Below are 21,410 nucleotides of genomic sequence, written 5' to 3' on the forward strand. Positions count from 1 at the left end.
GGGGCCACCGTGAGAGGCATTAGCCAGGGAGCCTCCAGGGAGACAGACTGCGGATGCTGGCAGACCCCCCAGAACTGCTCCAGGATCTGCAGGGCGCATAGACCCCAAGTGGAGACGACCAAGGCCCCGTTTCTCCCTCCTGCCACCAGAGGGCGCCCGCTGACCCAAGCCCCCCCCCACCCCGTGTTGTCCTGCAGCCCTGTCTCAGCACCTACAGATGCGGTCCACGGGCAAAACGCCCCCTAGCGGCCAGCGCAGAACGGCTAGTCTGGGCACAGCAGGACGGGCCCTTCTCCACCTGGCCAGGCTGATGGGGCCCTGGACATGTGGCCCAGGCTGGCTGGGGACAGAGTCTGCCCAGGACAGGTGGCTGCGCCTGATGGCTGCGGGTCCACCACTCAGAGTCTACGTCACTCTGTAGCCTCTCTCCTCTGCACACTGGTCAACACCAGCCCAGTCAGCCCCAAGAGCACCGGGTGATCCCCTCTGCGGGGGCCATTCCCAAGGCCAGCCCTCCACAGCTCTCTGGGGTCCTGCCGCAGGGCCTAGCCCAGGGCTGTGGAGGGCTGGGTACACGGGGTGGACAGGGCCTGGGCAGGAACCCGGGGGGTGGAGGACACAAAGGGAGAATGCACCCGAGGGCCTGGGTGAGAATGAGAGCCTGCCTGACACGGAGGCGGAAGACCCAGGAGCCAGACTCGAGTGCCCGGAGTCCCGGCAAGTAGAAAAGCGAGGCAGCGAACAGAGTGGGTCCCAGCGCTGCTCTAGGGGGCTGGACCCGCTCTGAGCCCCAGCTTCCCACACGCAGCGTGGGGACCACACCAGAGCTTCCTTCCCGAGCTTCTCCTGGGGACTGGATGTGGTCACGGTGCTGGGCAACTGGCCGAAAGCCACAGCAAGCATCCCCACAACGGTCACGGGTGTTGTTGTTGTTGTCTTTAGCAACGGCGGCACAGACCCAGGAGCAGTGAAGAGTGGGGCCCTGACGGCACCCTGGCTAAGACAGTGTCTGGGGCCGGGCCGGGGCTGAACCAGGCAACACCGTGTGTCAAGATTACCATCCTCACTGACAGTGATGATTATTTTTAACAAGAAAGTGGGTTCTGAGACTACATTGCCCCCCAGCCCATCTCCCCTACCTTGGCCTCCTTCATCGTGGCCCCGCCCCCAGCCACCACCTTGACGTCACCCGCCCCTGCCCCCAGCCCCGACCTGGGTGTCACCCCAGCCGAGCCCCGGCCCCCACCTTGGCCTTCTTCATCTCGGCCACCTCGGCCTGCAGCTTCTTCAGCTCCCTCTCGTAGCGAGACTGGTTCTTGAGCAGCCGCGCGTGCTCCTTCTGTGCGGCCTGCAGCTTCTGCAGGTCGCGGTTCATCTCCCGCAGCCTCTTCTCGTAGTCAGCCTTGATCTTGTTGGCCTTCTCCTCCGTGTAGCACTCCATGGTACCTGTGCGCGGTGGGGGCAGCGGTCGGCACCACGGCCTGTGTCTGGCAACTGGGCTGCTGTGGGCTCAGATGCCGCAGGTGGCCCGGGCTCCAGGCTCGAACCCTCCACTGCCTGTCCCTCCATGTGAACCCGGGAGGGGGCGGTGCTCAGACTAGAAGGGACCAAGGCCTTTCCCACTGCGATTCTCTGAGGGACCGTGACGGGGTGTTTTCATCTTGAGAGCTCTGAGCTCCTGTTGAGTGTCCCGGGGGCTTCCCACTGGCTCAGTTCTGACCCGTGACTGGAGGAAAGGGCTGGGGCCAGGGGGAAGGGGAAGAGTGGGCAGGAGAAGCCAGAGTGACTTGGGCTCGGGCAGAAGGAGCAAACTGGTTCTCCACGCTTGGCCTTTCCTACCTGAACTGCATCTCCACATGCACGTCCAACCGACGTGGCAAACAGGGGCTGACCCACCTCCCAGTCCCCATGCCCTCGCCATCTCAGTGTCCACCATCACATCTTTCCTGAAGCTCATCCCCGGAGATACCCTTGGCTGCCCTCTCTGAATTCCCAGCCAATCAACCAACAAAGCCTTGTCTCCACCCTCACAATGTATCCACCTCTCACCACCTCCAGGCCAAACCCTCTCCCACCAGGACCTTTACAGCAGTTTCCTAACTGCGCTCAACTTCCACTCGCGTTCCCCACACAGCAGCCGGAGCGATCTTGTCAAAATGCTTTTAAAGCTTACATCCTGTCCCTCAAAACTCCACTCTTCCATCTCCCATGGAGAATAAGACAGATGTCCTTCAAATGGCTGACACTCCTGGTCCCACACTCCTCTGATCTCTTCTGCTGCTTCTGACCCCTCAGTGTGCTCCAGCCATCTGCCCCCTCATCATTCTGCCAACCTGCCAGGCACATGCCTGCCTCGGGGCCTTGGCGTCTTCTGTTCCCTCTTCCTGCAATGCTCTTCCCCACACTCGTTTGGCTCCAGCACTATCTTACCTCCTCTGAGCTCTAGCTCTGATGTCAGCTTCTCAGCGAAATCTCCCATGACCATCCTCTTTAACGCTCCCACCCCCTCCCCCGCATGCCCTGTCCCTCTTCCCGGCTGCATTTTTTCGTAATGCCTATCCCAGCAGACATGCTATAGAATCTGCTGTTTCTCCTGTTTATGTCTGTCTGTCCTCAGCAGAACACAAACCCCAGTATCTCTAGCATCCAGATCAGCGTCCGCTCTGTAAGACGCATTCAACAAAGGTTGCTGAGTCCGTGAATGAATGAGGGAAGGCAGGAATGAATGAGTGGGCTGAGAGCCGCGTAGGATGACAGCCCGGGAGAAGCAGGTTTGTGAACGGGCGCAAAGGAAATACCCCAGGGCGAATGCAGGGGAAGGAGCTGAGGAGGGTTGCGCTCGTGAGCCTGGGGACAGAAAGGATTCTAATAATTAAGGTTCTGGTAAAAATAGTAACAATAAACTGAGAGTTCAGCACAGGGACTAGGGTTGGACACAAGAACTTTCTGACTGGGAGGAAGAGCACAGTGCAAGGTCAGAAGGCCTTGCCCACAGCAGGGCTTTGGATGGAGCGGGGCCTCGGGAAAGGGGACGGGGCCCGGGAGGAGGGGCCTCATGGAGCGGGGGCGGGGCCTCGGGTGGCGGGGTGGGCGGGGCCTCACTGAGGTTCTGCAGCACGCGGTCGCGCTCCAGCTGTGTGTCCCGGATCTTGTTCTGCAGCAGGATCAGCTTCTCCTCGTACTGGTGCTTGAGCGTCTGCAGCCGCCGCTGGCTGTTCTCCAGCTCGTCAATCAGCTTCTGCTTGATTTCGATCTCGCAGGTCAGGTCAGCCAGGTCTGCCTGGTAGTTCACCTCTGCAGGAGCAGAGACAGGCTGGACCCGGCCTCCGGGGCCAGGGGCCAGGTGGAGGGGGCCGGGCCTTCCCCTGGCCAGCTGCCACCAGCCAGTGACCAGCGGCGAGAGGAAATGACATGGCCCACGGTGGGCAGGTGCTGCAGGGGGTGGGGGGGCACCTCTAAAGAGCAGCCTTGGAAGTGCAGGGCCGGGCCCAGGAGGTGGGTGAGGATCAGGCGTCTCGCCCACCCCTGCTGTGCCAGAGCCCGATGCCCACCCACTGTGCACAGCCTGGGAGCCAGTGCAGGCGAAGGAGGGAGAGGACCCAGAGCAGCTGCAGGACTCTGGGGCCAAAGTGGAGGCAGGGCCGAGCTGAGGGGCACGCGTCCTGATTAGAGGAGTGGGCTTCGGGCCAGCCGGACCTAGGTCCGAGGCTGAGCTCTGCATCTGCCACACTGGGGGAGGTCACCAGCCTCCTCAATGGTGACAAAGGGAGGGGTCCTAACACCTCTGAGGATGGAGAGGGTGGGGCATGTGCAGGCTGAGCTAGCTCAGGGCCAGGCACACCGGGCACCAGTGAGGGTTTGCATCCCTGTTGTTCCTACTGTCACTGGTTTCCCGCCTGAGTTCCGGGCCCCAGACATCCACTGCCCCGAGCAGCGTCTCTGGGCGTGGACAGCAGCAGCCCCACGTGCCCCCCCAGGAGCACACACCCTTCTCCTCGGGGTCAGAGTCCGAGTCCACCAGGCTCTCCTCGCTGCCTGAGTCCTCGTCCTCGTCCTCACAGCCGCTCTCCTCTTGCTCCTCGTCCTCCTGGGTACGGGCACCATCAGGGCAGCTGGCCCTCCGCACTCGGGGCGTCGGGGGTGAGGAGTGGGGTGAGGCATGGTGGGGGCCCTCCGTTCACCCTCCCTCCTGGGAGAGCCCCCCACTCTCCAGCAGCCTAGCCAGAGCCCCTCTGGGGGAGCCTCCCACCCACATCACCATTCGGGGTGAGGGGCTACGGGATGGACATCACTGTGGAGACCAGAGATGCCAGGAGACTCAAAGATCACCTGGAGGCTGGCCCAGCCCCTTCCCCTCCCTGTACAAGGATGTCAGTGGGGACCCCCACTGCAGCAGGGACGGGGGTAGCATGAGGGGGTGGGGGTCCCTCACCTCCTCAGCCTCATTCTCATCGGTCTCCTCGCTGTTTTCCTGTTGGATTTTCGCCCTCTTTTTGAAGGCCTCCTTCTCTGGGCTGCGCAGGAGTGAAGGGTGGGCAGGTTAGGGGACTCCCATGCCTTAAGTGTGTGGGCAGGGCTGTGGTGGGGACAGGAGAGGGAACAGGAGGGGGGTGGGGGATAGCAGTGTCTCGTCCCTGCTCTGCAGGGACCTACCGCTCTTCCCTAGCCCCCAGCCCAGAATTAACGCTGGGGGACTCCACCCTCCCTCCCCTTGGAGGAGAGCATTGCATCAGAGAGAGGAGTGAGGCTTCTGTCCAAAAGGTAGGCCCGCTCAGTGAGTCCCCAGGGCACCCCAGGTGAGTGCTGTGCACAGGTGGCAGGGTCTGGGGGCCTGCCCTGGGGAGCCTCCCCTCACCTCTTTCTCCGCTGCCTGACCTCCTTCTTCTTGAGCCGCTCCAGGTCCTGCTTGGCCCTGCGGATGACCTCAGAGGCATCCTCCATGGAGCTGGCTGGGGCGACTGGGGATGCACCCAGGGAGTAGGGGCCCCTGGCTGAGGCCCTGGAGAGGCTGCGACGCAGGGACTCGTTCATGGCCTCGCTCTCCAGGAGCTTGGTCCTGCAGGGGGCGTGGTGTCAGCTGAGCGGCACTGCCTCGGCCCCCACGGGTCCCGGGTTGAGGCTCACTCACCGCAGCTCCTCAATCTCCCGGATGTAGTTTTGGATCAGAGCACCGATGGCCTCGTTGCCGTCTCCTGAGGGAAGGGTGAGGAGGAGGGGTGGTCAGAACGCTAGCGCAGTGGCGCCCTTCAGCTGCAGGCTACTGCCTGGTGCCTGTGCCTCCAACAGGGCAGCACACCAGGTCCTCTCCAGGAAGGGACCTCTGCCAAACAGGGCCGCGTCTGCACGCGGATATGCACAAGCGCTGCTGGGAACAGCGGGGTTAGAAGCAAGCAAGTGCCCGTCAGGAGCGGCTGTTACATAAATCATTCACCACCATCACATGTGGAGCACTGCGTGGCCTAAGAGAATTAAGTAGGTTTATGTGTTTTAACACGGAAGGATTCCTGAAGCATAGCGCCGAGTGAAGAGGAGGTCCTAGGACAACACATACGGTCGCATTTACAGAGAAAGAGAAGCGTGTGTGCACACGCATGCACACGAGCACACATGCATGCACGGATATTCAGACTCGGAGCGAGCGTCCTGAGCAAGGAGGTGTACCGCACGCTGCCCACCGAGGCTCCTGAGGATAGAGGGGATGAGGGACGGGGGCTCAGCGAGCGGGGACTGTCACCTTCCACTGGCCTAGTGCCTGTTCGTGGAGGCTGTGGTCACAGCATGCCCTGGGAGCTGACTGGCGGGAGAGGGCCCAGCCTGCCGGTGCTCCGGGCAGGCGCGGTGCAGCCCACTCACCGGCCTTGGCCAGGAGCAGGTTGGCCTCCTGGCTCATGAGGTGTGTGACGCGGTTGTTGATGGCGTCGATGGCCTCCTGCATGGCCTTCACTCGCAGGCGCAGCGCCGCGTTCTCCTTCTGCAGCATGGCGTTCTCCCGGAACAGGTCACTGTAGCCCTCGGTGCCGTCCTCCCCCATCACCCTCTTGCCCTGCGAGGAGGGGCAGGCGGGGAGCGGTCAAGAGCGGAGAGTGGTGACGATGCTCTGCCCCAGCCACCGCCCAGGCCTCTCCCTTGCCATAACAGCCCTGCCAGGCTCCCCTGCCCTGGTTTCCCATCTCCAGATGCTCAGAACACTTACCCCGGCCCCCATGACAACAAAAAGTCCAAATTATGTGACCAGCCCCTCCAGGCCACCACCGTCTCACTCAACCTCCTTTTCTAATGATCACTTTCCTATCTCCAAACACACTAACCCAAGGGTCAAAACCCGAAGGGCCCAGGCGGCTGGCATAAATGAGTAGGTCGAGGTGTAAGCGACAGGGGGTGGTGGGGACTGCAGCAAACAAAGTCACACTCAGTCTGAAAGGGGCAGCACTGGGCCACTCCAGCCAACTTGGTAGCATACGTTTCTAAAGAAACGTAGCAAGTTTCTGAAGAAAATCTGAAGCTCCCTAACTTTCAGAAAGGTTGACAACTACGTTGCATACTTTTAAAACAAATGGCAAGTCAAACCAAAACCAACTTGCATGCCAGGTTTGGGCCGGGGGCCCCGGCTGGTGACTTCTGCCTCAGTCATATGAAACAGGACACCTCCCTAGAGGCCCTCGGCTTTCCCACCTCTGTTCCTTTGCCCGGGGCTTGTCGGCATCCTAGGATGCCTGTTCCACTTCCTTCTGCTGGTTCCTCATTCATTCCTCAAAACCCACACAAAAGGCACCTTCCTCCGTGAGGCCCTCCCTGAGCAAGTAGGGCCAGCCCTCTCCCCTGCAGCAGCCCCCCTGCACCCTGGGCCACTCGCGTGATCCATCAACTGTCCTCACTCTGTGCTGCAGCCTAGGGGTCTCATCTGGCCCAACACGGCAGATTCAGCAGACGGGAGACCCCCGCACAGAGCGCCTGCCCTGTGCATGAGATCTGTGTGCGAGTCAGCAGGTGAGCCCCACACTCCACGCCGGGACTGGTGCGCAGTTATGCCCCCGAGCAGTGCGGCCAGGCGGGGAGGGGATGGGCCTGCTCACCGCCTTGTACTCCATCAGCTCCATCTGCAGGCGCGCGATCTCAGCCCGTAGCGCGCTGATCTGCTGGCTGGTCTTGTCCTGGTTCACCACCACCTTGTTCTTGATGTTGCGGGCCCGGTTGGCGTACTTGAGTGTGTTCAGAGTCTCCATGAAGTCCCGGTCCGAGGGGCTCACGCAGGCGATCATGATGGTCTGGCTGGAGAGTGCGGGGGGTGGGGTGACAGATGAGGCGAGGGCAGCCCCAGAAGCATCACCTCAGAGCAGACTTCTGCTCCTCAGCGCCCGGAGGCCCCAAGGACCTGGGCAGGCCCCAGGGCGGAACCCAGGAGGTGGGGATCAGGACCACCTGGCCTCGGTGTCCACTGCAACCGTAGCAACCGCGGCGAGGGCGGCTAGTGAGGCGGGGAGGCTGTGCTGTGCCACGGCCAGAACCACGGCCCTGCCTCTCCTGGGCTCCAGCACTTCTTCAGGACCATCCCTCCCTGGTGTGCCGACAGGGAAACTGAAGCCCCCCACACTGACCGACGGTCACGGCAAGCCTTCAGGGGCGGGAGAGCCTCCTGTCCGCGGGCCTTCATGCCCCAGCGTCCCGTCCCTGTGCCCCAGCAGCCCTCACATCTCCCATCGCCCCGATGTCGGTCGGGTACCTGTTGCCGCCCAGTGAGTCCTGGAGGAGCCGGGTGAGCTTGGAGTCCCTGTAGGGCACGTGCACCACTTTCTTGCTCTGGTCCCCCAAGGCGCTGATCACGTTGCCCAAGGCCAGCTGCAGGAGACAGACTTGGCTCTCCAGAGGCACTTGGGGAGAGGAGTGGGGACCCCCCATCCCCAAGCTGTCCACACCTGCCTCGCTGACCCCAGCAGCCCTCTAGTCCCCAAGGGTTTAGAGGCAGATGTGATAGTTGGTGAAGTTGGGCACTGGGGCAGGGGGAGGGTGAAGGCCCAGCAGTGACATACAGTGTCCCGAGAAGGCCAGGACAGCTGTGGGCCGTGGGGCCTGGGGAGGGTCCGAGGCTGAGCTGTGCTGGCCACGGCGTGCCTACCAGGCCACAGTTGATGGAGATGCCCTCCTTGGCCCGCTCGCCGGTGGCCCCCGTCCGCTTTAGCCGCTCCGAGCCGGCCAGGTCCACAAAGTGAAACTTGGCAGTGAGCGTCTCAAACTCGCTCGTGGGAGCGGCGCCCTCAGGAAGCCCAGCCATGGCCTCGTTCACCTGCAGGGAAGCCGGCAGGTGACTCCCAGCCCCTGGCAGTGCTGCCGGGGGATTCGGCAGAGCGTCGGGGGTCGGGGGGAGGCCTCGCACACACAGAGCATGGACAGCAAGTGCACGTGTGGTTCTCGGTCAGTCCTCACCACCATGGGGGTATGGCTGCCCCATTGCCCGGATGAGGCAACTGAGGCTTCAGAAAAGAGAACCCGGGTGTGCTGGCCCCAGAGCCTGGGCTGCGTCCCCACCCCACCTCTGGAGATGCGCGCAGGCTCCTCACCAGGTCAGGCTGGGCACACACACGCATCTGGCACACGTGGATGGTGAAGATGGCGTGGGAGCGGGAGCTCTGCACGTTCATCTGGGTGCTGGCCGTGGTGCGCGACAGGGCGCCCTGCTTCAGGCACTGGATCAGCTGGGGAGGGGGCAGGCATGAGGACTCGGCTGGCCGCGCAGCCCTGCCCCCCGCCCCGGGCGGCTCCCAGGGCGCCCACCTCCTCCTGGGAGCTGACGAGGCGGGAGGTGACGCCCGTGGTGTAGATGCTGCCAGTGGCATCCTCGTGGATCTTGATGTTGGACCTGCGGTGGCGGGCGTCGGGGTCGCGGGCGCTGTCGAAGAGGTCCAGGATCTCCTCGTTGTAGAGCTGCAGCAGGGAGATGGCTGCTGGACACACGTGCAGGGCCCACAGGGGCTTTCTGGTATCACATGCCAGCTCGGCTTCGCAGGCGTGGAAACCAAGGCTCTGGGAGGCTAACTGGCCACCCGGGTCCCCTCTGGGCTTGGGTTCTGGGATTTTTCTCCTGGACGGGGGTGGGGCAGCCGGTCCCCATGCAGAACCATCCTGAGAGGAAGCAGCGCTGAGCGCTCGGCCCTGGCAGGGGGTAAGGGCATGAAGGGGACAAGGGGACTGGAGTCCTCGTGGAGTGAGGAGGATGCGATGGGGCTGGGGCAGATCCCATGATGCTACCAGGTCGGGATGCGGTTCCCGATGAGGGGAGGCAGGGCTGGGAGCAGCACCCCAACCCCCATGGTCCCGGGCTGATGGAGAGCGGCCTGTGGCCCGGCCTCTGAGGGGCATCTGGGGACACCACTGGGAGGGGGCCTGGCCAGGGGCAGTTGCCCCATTTCAGATGGTCTCTGCCTTGGAGACGCCTGCATTTGAAACTGCTGGCAGGGAAGGTTTCACCTGCTGGAATTTTCACCAGGCGGGGAGCGGGGGCTGGAGGGCCGGAGGGCCTGGGAAGCTGGGTCAGTGGCCAACAAAGCCCTCTGCAGGGAGGGGCAGGCCATAGCACTCAGACATCCGAGGCTTTGATGGCCTTAAAGGGACAGAAACACCCCACAGGAAGGGGAAGAGGAAACGGGAGGGGCTGGTACAGATGTGGGGCCTTGGTGTCTGTCTGTCTGTCTTTTGGGACAGACGTACAGCATCATTTAACCCCTTGTGAGTTCCCCCTGGCATGGTTTTCTAGGTACTGGACTGCTCTTTGGGGCTCTCTATGCAAAAGGATGGAGAAAGGGAAAAACAAAGAGATGAGGAAGCTTCTAGAGACACACGGTGCAGGACACACACACACACACACACAGAGGCAGACTCTTCCTCAGAAACAAAAGTCCAGAAGGACAGAGAGAAACCCTCGAGTCTAAAATCAGTTTCCTTAAGAGGGAGGCAGGCCCTCCGCACACCCAGGAGGCAGTGGGGGTGGGACACAGACCTGGAGAGCGGGGACCACATCCCTCCCTCGGAGGACCACCCGGCGCAGTCAGGGCACAGGGCACACGGGCAGGAGCCCGGCCTCACACCCGGCACATGCCCCAGGGCCGGGTCTGTGGGCTGAGCTCTTGGATGCTGGGACCCGGAGCTGCCTGGCTCAAGCGTCCCAGAGCAGGAGACTAGGCAAGCCGGGAGCTCACGAGAAGAATCCAGGTCCACTGGCCTTCCGAGGGGCGCTTCGGAGAGCCACTTATACAGGCCGGAGGTCCCCTCTCCATCCCCAAGCCCTCAGCTGCCATAAATCCCAGGCTCGGCACCCTGACCTTCTCCCAGACAGAGGCAGGGCCAGTTGCAAAGAGAGGCCCCGCTGGGGGAACTTCCTGTCCTGGGGTCAGAGAAGGCTCAGAGGGTCAGGAAGGACCTCAGCCAGGAAGGGACAGGGCAGGCCACTCTGAGGCTGCGGAGGACCCCTGGAGGCCAGAAGAAGGGGTGAGAACCAGAGTTCCCACTCTGTGCCGGGCTTGCGCTTCCTTGTCACCCCTAAAGCCCCGGGGAAATAGGTGTTGTCACTCCCGTTCTGCAGAGTGGAGAAATGACCTGCCCAAGGTTACCTGGCTGGGAAGTGTCAGAGCTGATCAGTCAGGGTGTGAAGAGCTCCTAAAGGCTCTCACTGACCCCAGCCCCATCGGAGCAGGGAACCTCCGGGGTCCCAGCTGGAAGTACTCCAGCTCCGGCTGGGATGTGCCCAGCAGCGGGGAGCTCCTCGCCCACCGAGGCCTCTTCCGCTGCGCCGGCCCGGAGCCCGGCTTCTACAGTCTCGCTGTCCCTGTCCCTCCCCGGCCCACCCATAGGTACCTCCAGGAACTGGGCGCTGACTTTGAACTCAGGCCCAGCCACGCCCTGCTCCTGTGCCCGCCGCTTGCGCTCAGCAATGCCCCCAAAGAGGTGGGCGATGGCCCTCGGAATGATGCCCTGCTCCTCCTCCGATGTCGCCACATCGAAGCCAGTGCCCATAGTGTACGTCTTCCCGGCCCCTGTCTGCAAGGATGGAGGGACGGCGTCACCTGGCACCCCTGGGGGCACCAGCGAGCCCGGACCCCGGTTATCTCCCAGCCTGGATCCCCGCCCACCCGACCCAAAACCACACCCTGCGGAGTCCGCCCTGACTGCCAGCCCTCCCGCTGATGCCAGCAGTCAAAACCGCAGCTGCTCCCAGGGCGCTCGGGCTTGGAGTGGCCAGGTAGGCGGGGTGGGGTGGCGTACCTGCCCGTAAGCCAGCACCGTGGCATTGTAGCCCTCGAAGCAGCCCTCCACCAGCTTGCTCACACAGGTGGAGTAGATCTGCTCCTGCCAGGTGTCCAGGTCGAAGACAAAGTCATAGGTGAAGGCCTTGTCCTTCCCCAGGAGAACCTGGGGCTCCCCCGGGGTGACCGAGGTGCAGATGTGACAGCCCTCAATCTTCTCTTTTGACAGCTGAGGCCGGATCCTGCCCGGGGCGGGGAGAGTCCTGGGTCAGGCCCAGCTGCAGGGGGCCCTCCTCCCCGCCTCTGCCTGCCAACATGCGCCCCTACCAGGCCCCTCCTGTTCCGCAAGTGGGAGGGGAAGGAAGGACACTCAGGAGCCCCCTCCCCGAGAATGAGGGCAGCTCGGGAACACTACAGTAACAGCAACAGCAGGAGCTACACCGACACCATCAGAAGCAGTGGCTGCTCACTTTCCAAGTGCTCTGCACGGCGAATCCATGCTGACGGCACTTTACCTAAATGAATTCATGTGTCCTTTACCTGAAACCTGTGAGGTGTGTATTCCTTACCCAGCTTTACAGACGAGAAAACAGAGGCTGAGAGAGTTTACATGACCTGCCCAAGGTTGGTAACAGAACCTGACCGATCTGACATCAAAGCACACACTCCCGATTGCCTGGGGGGCCCCAGAAGTCCGCGTCCCACGGAGCAGGGGAGAGAAGACAGCTGGCCCCCTCTGGGGAGGCAGAGCCCAGGACCACACTGGGGAAGGAAGGGCCAGGCCTCCAGGGGCTGCAGGGGTCCTTCAGCTCAGGAGCCCCCTCCCAGAGGCCAGAGGAACATCTCAGGCACAAGCTCTGGCCCCTCTCTGGGAGCCGAGGGGGCCAGACCAGGTGCAACCCTGCAGACCTGGTGGAGGTGAAGGTTGGAGCAGGGCGGGGACCTCCAGCAGGGACAGCAGCCACAGGAGGGGCCCACATCCCAGACCCTGGGGGCCCCTGTGAAGAGGAAGAGAAGTGGCATCAGGGCGCAGCCATGGACAGGGCCATCTCCCTCCAGCCACCCCAGGCCCCTCTCAAGCAGCCACTGCTGGGGCGAGGTCCCCATGGCAACCGAGTGGGAGTCAGCGAGCATGCGTGCTGGGCCTGGCAGAGAGCACCTCCCAAGGCCTCAAGTAAAGGGGGCTGGGCGCTGGCGCTCACGCAGCCAGCCCCTCGGGCACTCACAATGAGCCACTTGTCAGCCTCCCTCTCCCTAAGCCAACATTTACCAAGAGAAGAAAAGAGCGGGAGGGCCAGCGGCAGGCATCCAGGGCCCAGGGGCGCCTCGCCACAGAGCCGGGCCCTCCCAGCTACCATCCTGTCCCTGTCCCAGGCTGCCCAGCCCCCAAGGCCCGCTCAGAGCCGCAGACCAGGTGCTCACCTGAGCCTGCTCCCTGCACTCTGCCGGGTGGGGTTAAAGGAGCCGGCGGCACAGGGTGGTTAGGACACTAGGCCCAGTCCACACCCATGGATGGTGGCCTGGCCTTTCTTCAGAAGCATTTCCCCTCAGGTGTGAGGGGTCCGCACACCACGGAGGCCGCCAGGGACAGACATCCCAGGAGGTTACCACCCCCTCCACCTTATCCAGCTGTTCCGGGCCAGGTGGGAGTTAGAACCCAGCTTCTCAGTCTCCCCCCTCAACTGGCAGCTGGGAAGGGAGCTGGGGAGTCCACCCATCCTCTCTGAGCCTGCAGACCAGAAACTGCAGACCCGTAAGACGCCAGGGCTGCAGGGCTCCCCCGGACCACTGACAGCGGCGGCTGACACGCGCCCACGCGGCCACGCCACATGCCGGGCGGCGTCTGAGCGCTGATGTGCAAGCCCTCACCCGAGGGGGACACCGTGGTCCCCACTGTGGGCAAGGGCGCAGACGATGCCCGGCCAGTGGCAGGCAGCAGGGGTGGCAGGGGCGCGAACCCAGGCGCTGCGTGTGCCGCCTCCTCAGTGCGCCTGTGCTTCTGGGTGGCTGGGGGCAGGGCTCAGCCTGCCAAGGGGAGGCGCAGGCAGCGGCCTCAGAGGGGCCCAGAGACCCAGCAGCTTCACCGACCAGCACCAGCTCCCGGAGACGCCCTCCCGGCTGCGTGGGCTGCTGGCAATGGGATTTCTGGATCCAGTTCAAATACCATTTAATTACATGGGCAGATGGCAATGCTGGCGATTGGAGGAAATCAAATCAGGATCCCCAGAGACAGTGGGAGCAGGCAGTGGGGAACTGCAGTCCTGAGGGTCAGAGCCCGTCGGCAAGGGGCCGGCTTCTGCTCCACCAACCAGCCCCCTCAGAACAAGAGGGTGGGCAGAAGAGATGACGTAGAGAAGGGGCCCCCCCGAGTTTTGGGATCCAGGTGTTGTGGGGTGAGCCAGGCATTCACCCTGGGGCCCCCCGCTTGCCCAGCACATCCTGGCATGGGGTCCTCTGGGGTCAGAGAGAGCCAGGCAGCCCCATGCCAGCCCATTCTATGCACCAGCATGTTTTGCAGGTGCCAATGGGACAGGACTGTGACCCAGAGGATAGGGTACCAGCTGGAGACAGTGGGCATGGGCCTAGGATGAGGCCCTAACTCCCAAAGCCACTGACCTGGAAGAGGAGGAGAGTTAGTCCCAGGAATGGGCCCTGATGAGTAACTGGAGATGGCGGTAAAGAGGGTGAAGGCTGCATGAACACGTCCCCCATGCTGGTGTGGGGCTGGGCACCTGCCACAGACCACCTCACTTAAGGGCTGCGATGAGCTGGGGATTTCAAGCCATTGCCCAGAGAGGGAAGTCAAGGTGGTTACACCGCACAGTAACACAGGCGAGTTGGGCACCAGTTCCTGCTCTCGCTGAGTCTGAAGCTGCGGCTCCACCAGCGGCTCCTGCCCAGGAATCTCAACCCCCAGATCGATACACAAACTTCCTCCAGAGCAGCGCCGCTGTCAGAGCCCCAGGGAGTCCGGCCACAGCCCACGTGTGCGCCAGGCTGGACTTGGGCGCTGCCTGGCTTTCAGGGGCCACAGTCCGGCACGGCAATCATCCTGGGGCTCCTCCTCACCACAGCCGCCCCAGTGGACAAGCCGAAGCCCGGCCCCACAGGCAGGAGACAGGAGGGCTGGGAGATGAAGACAGGCCCTGGAAAAGCCATTGCCCCACCCTCCTGTGGTCCAGGAGCCCCTGCCTCCTCCTGTGCCACCTGGATGATCCCTTCCTAGTGTCAGCTTTCTAAGAACTCCATCACCCTCCCCTCCACAGCTCCCCTCCGGGCCCTACCCAGAGGGAGGTCACTTCTGCGGGCTGGGCTGCCCGCAAAGCTCAGTGGCAGCTGGCCAGCACCACCCGCCCAGACAACGGGAAGGAGGCAGCTTCCCGATACACAGAGTGGCAGGTCGGGTGGCGTGGTGGCACCCCTCCCAGCCCTGGTTCTCCCTGGGGGCGTAGGGGGGCAGTCGGGGCCAGAAACCAGGCTCCAGGTTCTTCCAAGTAAACCACAGACACTAGGAGCTGTGGGCCAGACCCAGGACCAGGGTAAGGAGTGAGGCCTTTGCCTCAGGTGCAAAATTAAAGGGAGCAAGAAAAAAACCCAGTCATCAAGATAAATTATGATTTAATGCAATATTTGAAAACTTCAAATTGGCAAAGTGTGCTGCCTGGTTTTGTAAACCCAGCATCCAGTGTTGTTTCTGTCCAGAGATCCCCTGAACATCACCCATGGGCCCCCCCAACCTCCCCCCACCCCTTCTCCAGGTCCTGCAGAAGGACTACAGGCCGACAGCCCAGCTCAGAAAGGCCCGGAATCTCCCAGAACAGAGCCCAGTCTATTTGCCACTTGGCAGACAGAGCGGCCGGGGGCGCTCAGAGAAGGGGCCGGAGCTTTTCGGAGGCGGGATCTGGCGCAGGCCCCGCCGAGCTTCCCCTGCTCACTACTGAGCAGGAGCTGCTGCCCGCAGTTAGTGATTTTAACATCCGTCCAGACGCCCGGGGACAGGGGGGCTGCGGGACACACCCCCACACCCGCTCCATGCCGAGGCGGGGGACAGCCTGAGCCCAGGGCTGCGGGAGCGGCTCAGCTCAGCGGTTCCTGGGCTCCCTGGGGAGCCGGGGGGGCAGGGCGGAAGGGGAGGATGGAGGAGACACAGGAGGCAGGCCCTGGGATGCAGAGACGGCCAAGGAGGAAAAGCTCCCTCCTTCCCGGAAAGGGTTGCCAGCAGGCCGGAGCCCCACCCCCCACCTCGGGGCTTAAGAGGGGAGGATGGGATTTTCCCCTCACCCCGCCCAGTCCTTCGTGACGTCACACAAAGCCGGCCAATCATCCCCCAGGGCTCCGCCCAGTAACCTGGGCTGGGGGAGGGGTGGTGGGTGTGGCACAGCCTCCCAGGTAGAATTTGTCCTGCCAATCAGGTGGCTGGCTCCCTCCTTTGGTCCCCAGTTGGCCTGCCCCGGATCTTTACCCCCAGCTCCTAAGGATGCGGCCCTGGGTTCTTTCCACTTGAAGAAGTCTTACTTTTCCCTGAGAGGTGGCAGGCTGTGACATTAAAATAATCAAGAACTGCTCCAGAATTCTAGAAAATTCTTACAATTGTGGTGCATGGTCTGTGATTCTGGACACCCGTCTTTGCTGGTACCTGGAACCCCGTTACACCTCTGCTGACTCAAAGCCCCAGTCAGTAACAGCCCCACACTTTGGCAGCAAGATGCCTCTTTGCTGGACACCATACCTACCACACTTCGCACGTGTTCGAAGGCGGGTGTCCCCCCTCACCCAGCCTTACAAACGAGGGCTCGGAGGGAAATTCAGCCACTCAGCTCAAGGCCACAGCGCTAATCAGCACCAGGTCTTCTAGGGAGACCGCCCTACCAGCCCTGGGCCTGAAGCTTCGGTGCAGGAGTGCCCTGCAGAACCAGCCTGCGAGCAGCCACTCGCCTGCAAGTGCTGTCGCTCTGGGGACTTCCCGGCTGGGAGACACCCTCGCAGGCACCACATCGAAGGCCTTGAGAAGAACCACAGGCCCGGACTAGAGTCTCCCCTCAGATGGCCAAGATAACCAAGTAACTGGCCCCTTCGGAAGAAGCCCCAGGGACATAAGCCCGTTGCCCTGTCTCATCTCGGGGTGGGTGTGCTGCCCGCAAGGCCGCCCAGGTCCCATGACCTCCTCTCTTCACACCAGCACACAGTCTGCATGCCTGGCTCTAACCACGGGGCAGAGGGGCAGACTGGGCCTGGGCTTGTGTAAATCTCTGTCATGGAATTGTGTGTGTGTGTGTACAGTACATGTGTGTGGCTGGGGACACCGAGAGGCACCCCATGACCTCCTGTCTGCCTGGCACACCAAGCCACTCAGCCACGTGTGACCTGCTGGGGGCCAGCTCTCCCCCATCAGTGACAGAGCCAGACCAAAGTGGAACTCAGCTACAGCGGGAGGGATTCAGATAAGCTCACAGAAGGAACTTCCTGCTGCAAAGACTGAAGCCCGGGAGTCTATGGAGTCTCGCTCCTCAGGAATCATGGTGGCTGACAGCAGCCGGGCCTCGCCTGATAAGGTGGATGCCGAGTATCTTTCGAGAAGCTGTGCGTGGAGCTTGCTGAGACACGTGAACACATGTCGTGCGGAATGATGCCTGCTTCACTGAGGCTCCGACCAGAGAATGGGAACAAACCCAAAGTCACACGATCCCAGTGCTGGAGGTGGAATTCAAACCCAGCCTGATGGTGCCCAGTCTCGCCGTGTCCTCTAAGCAGCCCTGGGGCTGGAGAGAGGTCAGCGCTGGAGAAAGACGATCCTGCCGACAGCTGCCAGCAGGGCCACGCGCTGTCTGCTGGGGAAGCATGTTCCCACTCTGGAGCGAAGGAAGCCGAGGCCTGGGGCAGGGGAGCAGGGACTGAGGACCCAGGCACGGAGCACACGCTCTCCTCTGCGCAGAGCGAGGATGTCTGCACACTTTAACGTGCATCCTCTCCCCCCTCCTCCCCCGTGGCAGCCTGCCAGCTCCAAAACCCCTGCTCTCTCAGGGGAGTCTGGCTCCCAGACTCAGGGCTTCAGCGGACTTAGTGCAGAGAAAGTATCTTCCCGTGGAGGCCATTCCTCTCTGAAGCAGGGTGATGAGGTCCAATTTGGGGTCTTGGCCCTTTCAGCTGCAGGGGTGTGGTGCTCAGAGCCACCCAAGCCCCCTGGCAGCCAGCGGGCCTTGGTGTCCTCCAATCAGACCTCATACTGGCCTCCCAGCCCCTCCCCCAGCCCAGCTCTCCTGCCTGCAGGGAAAAGACTGGCTCTGAACCCCTAAACAAGAAGGCTTTGTATGGGGGGGATTCAAAGGGTAGGGGTTTAGGAGGCCCTGGCCGGCCTGACGAAAGAGGTCTGCCAGCCCTCGCTGCCTGCTGTGTCCCTGCACACGTTCCCAGAGCACAGGGAGGGGTGAGGACGCTTGGAGGGAACCTACAGGGAGCTTGGGGTTCAGGACCCTGCCCCCTCCCTCCTCAAGGGTGTCCTTGACCTCTCGCAGTTCATCCCACTGTCCTGGTCAGTGACTTCTGAGGAATGCCCTGGACATAAGTCCAACAGGGGACTTGTGTCCTTGTCTTGTCCACGCCCTCTCCCCCCTGCGCCTGGGCCTCAGGGCCTCAGCTGGGCCCGGGGAGCCCCAGGGAGGAAGCATCCCACCCCTGAGCAGAGGGGTGGGTGGCCGAGCTGGAGCTGGGGACCCCCAGCCTGCTCTTGGCCACACGGGCTGGGATGTGAGCTGCGGCGGGTCTGACTCCTGGTCTGGGCCTGGGAAGAGGGCATTCCCAGCTCAGCCAAGCCGGCTCAGCTGTGCTCCGGCATCACTCCCGCCGCCCACCCTCCCCCTGGGGCATCTGGCAGGGGTTTCCCATGACCTCCCGGGAGACGCTGCAGAGCCCCGAGCTGTGCCGCATCGGCATCTGGAGGGGGGCAGCTCAGAGGAGACTGGGCCCTGGGCATCTGGAGGGGGACAGCTCAGAGGAGACTGGGCCCTGGGGATGAGCCGCTGCGGAGGAACGCACAGCAACAGGCGCCTGGCCTGCGGGCTGGCTGTGGGGGCCTGAGCCCCCCCGCCCCCGCCTAGCGGGCCCTGGCCCAGGCCCTCTGCCGGGCTCTCCTCTGGGCCCCGGAACTCCAGCCTCAGGAAGGACCGGTCCAGCCTAGAGAAAGGACAGGCAACTCTGATGGCAGCTTCCACCGGGGATGGCAGAGGGAGAGGGACTCAGGTGTCTGGGGATGGGGGACTGGGCACGCCATCCCTTCCACACCCAGAGCAGCCGGAGCGGGGACAGGCAGGGCAGAACACTGCAGCCAACAGCGCAGCCACCTGCTGTGGGCTCCGCTGCCCCCTCCTGCTGCGACAGAGGGGCCATGGCTGACCAGTCCCAGCCTGCTCCCCTCCCCTGGCAGGGAAGCCTCCTCTCCTCCACCCCCAGCAGCCTCTCAGAGACCCTGCTTCCTCCCAACAGTCTGGAGGGTAAAATGAGAGAAGACCTAGGACACTCGGTGGGGGCAGGGGGAGCGAGAGGAGACTCGGCTGTCCCAGAACTTCCCGAGAGCGGGGCGAGGCAGCACTCGGGCAGGGAGAGGAATCCCAGAGACAGCTGCACAGATCTCAGGAAAGGGGAGCACCAAACCCACGAGCACGTGGGCACAGGCAGCCCCACAAAGAAGGCGCAGACCCCTCCCTCGCCACATCGGTCCAGCCCCTCCCACGGTCACAGTCACAGTCACGGCAACTGTGTGTAGAAGCATTTGAGGAAACGGGGGCACGTGGACGCACAGCAAAGCGCAGCTGAAGGAGGAGCGGTGCTTGCAGTGACAAGGGCCCTGGGTTCAAGTTCAGACTCCTCCGTTTACTGCTGTGAACGTGTGCCCATCTCTACCAGGGGAATGACACCTGTACCTCGTGGGCCCCCATGGGCTGAGTGGGATAACGCAGGTGTGACGCCCACACTCAGTGAGTGTGCGGGAGACGAGGGTGCTCAGCCCCTCTGAGCTCAGCGTCCCTCCATCACAGAGTGCATTCTGCAATCCATCTATCCATCCACCCACCCATTCACCCACCGATCCATCTACCCATCCACCCATCCACCCACTCACCCATCCACCCACCCATCCATCCATCAATCCACCCACTCATCCATCCACTCATCTACGCACTCACTCATCCACCCACTCACTCATCCATCCACCCACCCACCTACCCACCCATCCACCCACCCACCCACCTACTCACCCACCTATCCATCTGCCCATCCACCCACCCACCCATCCATCCACCCATCCACCCACTCACGCATCCATCCACCCATCTACCCACTCACGCATCCATCCACCCATCTATCCATCCATCCATCCAGGGCTCGAGGTGAACTCTTCTTTTTACCTAACAGTCACAATGGCTTAACCCAGAAAAACACCTCCTAGGTATCCTGTGAGTTTGGGCTTATTTTTAAAACAGTTTACTCATACTCTGCTCTTCAAGGTCATATGCCTTAAATGGCATCCCAACCGCTGTTCTCCACAAATGAAAGACGGGAACAAGCCCTCTGTTCCCACTCTACAGCAGGTAAAACTGAGGCCCAGAAGGAGAAACGGACAAAGGCGCCATGACCCTGCCAGCGATGCGCTTGGTCAGTCCCCATCCTGCCTGATGCCCCCAGCGCTGCAAGAATGAGGACGCCAGGCACATGTCACCTCTGCCACTTCCTCAGCCCCTGCCCCACCCCCGCTACGAGGTCTTCAAAAGCTAAGAGCCAATCAGGCGGCTGGCTGGGTGGGGTTGGGGGACGGTTTCCGGGGCCTGTGGTTACCACTCGGCTTCCTGGTGGTGACATAAGCCCTATTTCTGCCGCTGGAGGCCGCCCCCAAGACTCTCAGATCTCCGCCGCCCCCCGGAGGCCCTGCCTGGGCCTCAGTGTCCCAGTTCTGGGAACCGGACAACATGTGACACTGAGGGCACAGGTTGGCTCTGACTGGCCTTGGGCTCTGTCACTCTGCAGGCACCACATCCCCACCTTCACTCGGTCTTTTCTGTCTTTGTCCCAAGCCACTAATCCTCTTGATTCAAAATTTAGACAGACATTGACCAAGACTTCAGAGGAGCCTGGGGGAACTGGGGCATCACTGCAGCTGGACAACCCAGCCTGGCGGCAGAAAACAGGGCACCATCTCACACTGTCCCTGGGCCCCTGATGGGGGCCTTTCCAGCCGCTACCAGGGTCTGGCAGCGTCCAGGGATGGATGCGGGGCCAGCAGAGCCCCTCCCCCTCCCCGGCAGATTAAGGAAGGAAGCTTAAGGAAAGCAGGCAGAGATAAGGGGGAGGGGGTTAGGCCACACTGAGGGCTCCCCTCATGCTGTGGGCCTGGAGCTGGGGGCTTGAAAGGGTCTTAAATAAATGCACCACGTGACTTGGCTTCCTTCCCCAATCTCAACTTTGCCAACTTGCATTTCTTAACCACCACCCCCTTCCCCTTCTCCCCTCCACTGGTCAGGCCTGTGTTTCTGCAGCCTGGGGCAAGTCAGCCTCAGCTCTCCTCAGGTAGAGGCCAGCTCTAGGGCAGCCTCGGCCCAGGCTGCTGAGAGTCCTTATGCACAGGGGACTCATGGATAACGGGCCTGGCCTGGCACTCTCTCAGGGCAGAGTTCAGGGGCAGACACCAGACTCCGGGAAGGCCCGGCTGGGGCTTTGGGGGTCTGCTCACATCTAGAACATCTCCCCTTCTCCCACGGCCCCAGGTGCTGAAAGTTTCCTCCTCTGGCTTTCCCCCAGCTTTGATCCTCACCCTGAGGTGATGCCAGGGCCAAGGGCCCGGGGCCTGGCTCTGCTTACCTAGTCTGAAGCCCCCAGACTCACACACACTAACACACACATACACACTCACACATACACTCACACACCCTCACACTCAGGCACACTCACACACCCCGCCAGACCACGTCTGTCTCATGCCCAGCCTCCCCGTCCCAAGAGTCAGGCCAAGGGCTCGCCATGGGTTATTCTCATGGGGACTTGGTTAGATGTAAGAAAGGACTTCCAGAAAGTCGTGAAGACGGCTGACCATGCTGCTGGGCTAGCTCTTGGCAACTCCAAACCCTTGGCTCTTCCCAGCACTGCACCGCTCTCCTCCCGCCCACCCCCCCGGTCCTCAAAGTGGGACAA

General features: G+C 62.4%; 1 protein-coding gene across 1 annotated transcript in view; it reads right to left on the bottom strand.

Moving 5' to 3' along the window:
* Positions 1-21,410, bottom strand: part of KIF21B (kinesin family member 21B) — a 40,853-nt gene that overhangs the window by 17,013 nt on the left and 2,430 nt on the right. Inside the window, 14 exon segments of the mRNA XM_072948812.1 lie at positions 1,247-1,446; positions 3,103-3,294; positions 3,988-4,087; positions 4,433-4,514; positions 4,856-5,056; positions 5,129-5,192; positions 5,854-6,043; positions 7,074-7,269; positions 7,721-7,836; positions 8,114-8,281; positions 8,556-8,690; positions 8,770-8,919; positions 10,846-11,028; positions 11,254-11,476. Of these exon segments, the coding sequence (XP_072804913.1) occupies positions 1,247-1,446; positions 3,103-3,294; positions 3,988-4,087; positions 4,433-4,514; positions 4,856-5,056; positions 5,129-5,192; positions 5,854-6,043; positions 7,074-7,269; positions 7,721-7,836; positions 8,114-8,281; positions 8,556-8,690; positions 8,770-8,919; positions 10,846-11,028; positions 11,254-11,476 (2,200 nt within the window).

The sequence above is a fragment of the Vicugna pacos genome, chromosome 23, assembly GCF_048564905.1.
Source record: "Vicugna pacos chromosome 23, VicPac4, whole genome shotgun sequence".
NCBI lineage: Eukaryota > Metazoa > Chordata > Mammalia > Artiodactyla > Camelidae > Vicugna > Vicugna pacos.